The following is a 4,744-nucleotide window of genomic DNA, read 5'->3' on the forward strand; positions in this document are numbered from 1 at the left end:
TCTCTCTCTCTCTCTCTCTCTCTCTCTCTCTCTCTCTCTCTCTCTCTCTCTCTCTCTCTCGGGACCGACCGAGTTGCTTATTTCGAGACAATCCCGTAGTTGTTCCGAGTCGAGTCGGTGTACGCAACCAAAGCGTCGCGACGCGCGTCAAACGGTCGTCGTCGGCGGCGGCGGTGTATCGTAAGCGGCTCGTCCGCGCCGCCATTAATTACGCCGCCTAATTCCGCGAATTGGTCATTAAGGATCAGCTGTTCCGCACTTAACGTCAAGCTAACCGCGCAGTTCACTCGGTCCCCGATCCAACGATAGTCAGTGCTCCTTCCCGGGACGCGGGACGCTGTAATTGGTTTGTTGGAGCTTAACCAACTACCGGATAAAGTCGAACGAACCGGCCGCCGTTTAAGCGCGGATTATCCAGAACGAGGTGAACAATATTTACTGCTAATTGCCGGGCTTTGGCTATCGGATTTATTTCCCCGATAAGAAAATTTGGCGAAAGCACGCTCGCGCGCGGGGATCTCTTTTTATCAGTTTTTAACGTTGTCTCTTTACGAGCCGCGGATAAGAGTCTCGGCAGCTGGATAAAACTGGGAACGAAACAAACATCGAGATCTCGAAATTAAACGTTGAATATACCTCGATCCCGCTGTAATTTACTCGGAACGATGCGCGATGATATTTGCTCGATTTCGCTTTGCTCGATTTCGCTTAGCTCGATTTCGCTTAAAGAATAAAAGCTCGATGTTGCACGGGAGCAGAACACGATGAAAGAATTTAATTTTCAGTTTCTCCCACGGGAAACATAAAAATGATGTGTGGACGCTAGAGGAAATTCAATTACTTAAAGTTGCCTCAGATTCCTTAGTTCCTAGCTTCTGCTCCAAATCCAGGAGCAAATTACTTGGCTTCTCAGCCACCGTTGCCACAATCAGGGATACATGGATCTTTTTCTTATTTTCTGACAGTCTCGTTTCGGTGTCATTTTCTTCCTTCTTCCACATTATATCATATTATACAGAGAGTGTAAGAAAAACGGATAGGAAGTGAAATTTTTTGAAATTGTCACGATGCAACCTGTTTGACCTGATTCTTCACTCGTTAAATCCACGGTAATAAATTTCGGTACTGAATTACGAAAATGGGAAATTTAACGCTCTTTAAGATGGTACACTTGGTTTAAAGTTTGCACTGCGATTCGGTGGAGTTATGGCCGTTTAAAAGAGTGTCGAGCCAAATTTTTAATCATTTTAATTATAATTATTATTCAAATCTAAATATTGCATATTTTAGTTTATATGAGTCACATTAAATTTTATTTTAATTGATTTGTATTGTTTTTAATTTATTACTTAAGATGAATTTAAAAGTAAATATAATTAATTAATTACATTGAAGTTAATTATATTAAGTGTACAAATCGCCCGTCATTTTTATTTTTAGAATAGAAAAAGTCTTGGAAAATGCTTTTAGACAAAAAATTGAAATATAACATATTTATTAAATTAAACGGATTTAGTAATAATTTTATTTAATAAATTTTATTTTGCACTATTAGTTCAGTATTTTATTTTTATTAAAATAAATTTATACAATTAAGTTTTAGTAAAATGATTAATAAATTAATTGATATATAGGTTTTAGTATTGCGAAAGAATTTTCGATTTATTGTATATTATAAATTTATTTTTATGCCTTTTGTATCAGGATTGATTAAAATTAAATTATTAATGTTAATTATCTCGAAAATAAAAGATTCATTTAAATATTCTTTTTTATGTATCATTATAATTTAAAATACTTAAATAGAAATGAAAAGTTAATCGATTTTGTCGATATCTAGTTATTTTAAAAATAAATTTAATTCGGATAAATTTATTAATTTTTTTTATTTTTTAAAAATAAATTACGGAAATTTGTTGTAGAATCGACACCTTGTATACGCCTCCGCTATTACGCAACCGTTTACCCCGGTTTTCGTTACCTTTACTCGTTTCTTCGAAAATTACAAAGCAGACGCGACTGCCGAAGCGTAAGCGATCATGTCGCGATTTTCTCGTCGCTGTTACGACGTTAGAAGAAGTTTAATCGTGGATCTTGTTTCCATGTCGCGGCCGCAGAAATTACGCGCGACGCGGCAAAGATTTTGATCTCGCGAGCAACGAGATCCAAATGCTGGTGCATTAAAGGGGAATATCTTGCCAGGTTAGGCACACCTTCTGCCAAGAAAAAAATTAGCTCAGGCGAACGTGGCTGGCCAGAGGAAACGAAACTAGCGCTGATCTAGCAATTAACTCACCTGGAGGCCAGCCAACTATTTATATCGCGCCATTACCGTACGTTTTGTTCCTAGTCTAGGCACAAACAACTACGGTTGTATCGCTAAGCTGGTTGTAGCTTAGATCGTAGCCGAATGAAAATGCTTGCGAATTAGGAATGTATCCGAGAGAAAAGTTTGGATCGTTGGTTCGATCACGGTTTAAACAGATGTCCCACAGAAAATTTATCCAAATTTATTAAACGGTGAACTCCATTTTAACTTTGCTACTGACTCTGCGGATTGTCACCGAGACATCTGAAAATATTTAATCGAGCATTACGTTTACGAGTATTACGTTAATTTTCTACGTATACATATTTCGATGTTGTAACGTTGATTTAAGCACGGTCCAACCATGGCGTAATTAATCTCGAATGTACTTTCTACTTGGAATAATATTTATTTACCGTTGCTGTATTCCTACTGAATTTTTCAACACGGAAAACGAGCAAGTTCGCGAACCGTCTTGATATCCTTTAATTAATATTGCATTTTAATATTTATGTACCCGAGATCCGCGAGAGGAGCGTTGCCGGATTGATTTTCATAGCCTCGAAAGAACTCGTCGGAGGCTCTCCTGAATAGCTGAGGGTCCGTGATTAACCTGACGTTCACGGTGCTCCTCCACCACCTGTACCAGGGCGCCACCTGATCCTGACGAAAAGAAAAATGATCTAAACGGGGAACGGGAAAAGTCTGCAGTAGGTTCCGTCGTCTCCTCCGCTTAAATTATCCAGACAGTTTCGGTTGTCACTGGCAAGAGACACTCGGGCCCTATAAATTAGCTCCGAGTGGCTTCCAAGTGGCTGGACCGAGAGCTGGCCTGATCGAAAACGGGGGAAACTGATTCCAGGCTGTCACGTATTCGCGATAATTCTTAATTAAATGTGCAACGGCTGGATCGTCGATTCGACCGCCTGGGAATTCAATTTATGCAACCAGGAACAAGCTTTTACTCGAAATTCTTGTCTCGTTTCTGTTGAGATATTCGTTCAGCGTACCTCAAGAATCGATTAGTTTGACTCGCTTTCATCATTTCTTTTTTATTTCTACCCCCGTTCTCGAACGTCGACATTCTTAATTATTTTATACATTAGTGTGTGGATGTGTCGAGCTGTCTGGAAAGTCCATGGCGATTTTTGGTACAGGTATGAATATAGAGAATATAGGTCTGGAAACAAATAACATGTGTACAGTCCTTAAAAGGTGGAAAAGTTGTGTGGAACGAAATGGTACATATCCGATAAACATATGATCCAATATACATCAAAATTCAAATATGCCTTTGAATTTTTCTTGAAAACAGGCATGAAACTTTCCGGACAAGCCAATATTGTATATGAAATATGTACGGGGGTTATTTAAATATAAATTGTATAACACGGTTACAGATACGAATGCAATGGCTTATTTTTCTACGTACTTTTCTTCGACCGAATACATTTTCTTTATCGGATAGGAAGCTTTCTAATCCCCTTAGGAAAAGAAGCAGACTCCAGTAACCGATTGTACGAGTACAGTTGAACCACCGCAGCGCGCAATGTCGTTTTTAAATCTTTCCCAGACTTAATGCTTCCATTAGTGTCGGTCTACCATGGAACAGTATCGCGCGTGGTACAGTATTACCTCGAAATAAGCAACTCGGTTGGAACCGGCGAGCTGCTTATTTCGAAACAGGTGCATATAAACTGATCGCTCGAACATGTATCATTCTTTGCAAAAAGGATAAAAGATGCTTTCTCATTTTACCACTGGTAAAATCGAACAAATGGAACATATTGAAACGATTCACGAGTTTAATTGTACATGCGCAATTGACTACTGTGTCAGCTAAATTCTACATATTTTCTATGATGGTATCTCTGTCGCGATGGTATTTCTGTCGAAGGAACAAAACTAAGTGAAACTAAGTGTAGAAAAATAAGGCAATCCATTTGTGTTTTTATCCATCCTCGATTTATCATGTATCAATTATAATTATTATATAAATAAATCTAATGCAACTGTATCCCTCGAAGCAAGAAAGGCGCTCGATGATGCGAATTAATTACTCGGAATGAAATATGAAAAAAAAATGTTGGTTAATGTTGCCACGAAGGCACAAAAAGACTCGTTTCCCTCCGTCAAGTACCCTCCGGCGGTGACCTTTTCAACTTTGGTCGCTCGGATTTAACATCGATATTCTCGTTGAGAGTTTTATTTAGTTTCCAGGCGTTGCTGCAAAGGAATTATACTAAATTTCTTAATTTACATGTTTCGGTCTACGTCATCGTATTTCCATCTAAATTAAGCCTTCCCTTGATAAAACTGATCGATTTATCGCAATGGATGTTACAGTAAAGTCTCCATAAATGCACTAGTTCGCTCCCGAGTCTGCGCATTTACGGAGACTTTAATCAGAAATGTAATTTAAAGCCACTCGAGTGC

At 38.5% G+C, this 4,744-nt stretch overlaps 1 protein-coding gene across 1 annotated transcript in view; it reads right to left on the bottom strand.

Moving 5' to 3' along the window:
- Positions 1-2,471: 2,471 nt before the first annotated feature.
- LOC128882401 (E3 ubiquitin-protein ligase MARCHF3-like) overlaps positions 2,472-4,744 on the bottom strand; it is a 7,680-nt gene continuing 5,407 nt past the window's right edge. The window contains exons 5-6 of the mRNA XM_054134000.1: positions 2,826-2,971; positions 2,472-2,572 (exon numbers count right to left, since the gene is read on the bottom strand). Coding sequence (XP_053989975.1) covers positions 2,542-2,572; positions 2,826-2,971 — 177 coding nt within the window. The 3' untranslated portion in view covers positions 2,472-2,541. The remainder of the gene's footprint in view (positions 2,573-2,825; positions 2,972-4,744) is intronic.

This window comes from Hylaeus volcanicus, unplaced genomic scaffold (genome assembly GCF_026283585.1).
Source record: "Hylaeus volcanicus isolate JK05 unplaced genomic scaffold, UHH_iyHylVolc1.0_haploid 11529, whole genome shotgun sequence".
NCBI classification, from domain to species: Eukaryota; Metazoa; Arthropoda; class Insecta; order Hymenoptera; family Colletidae; genus Hylaeus; species Hylaeus volcanicus.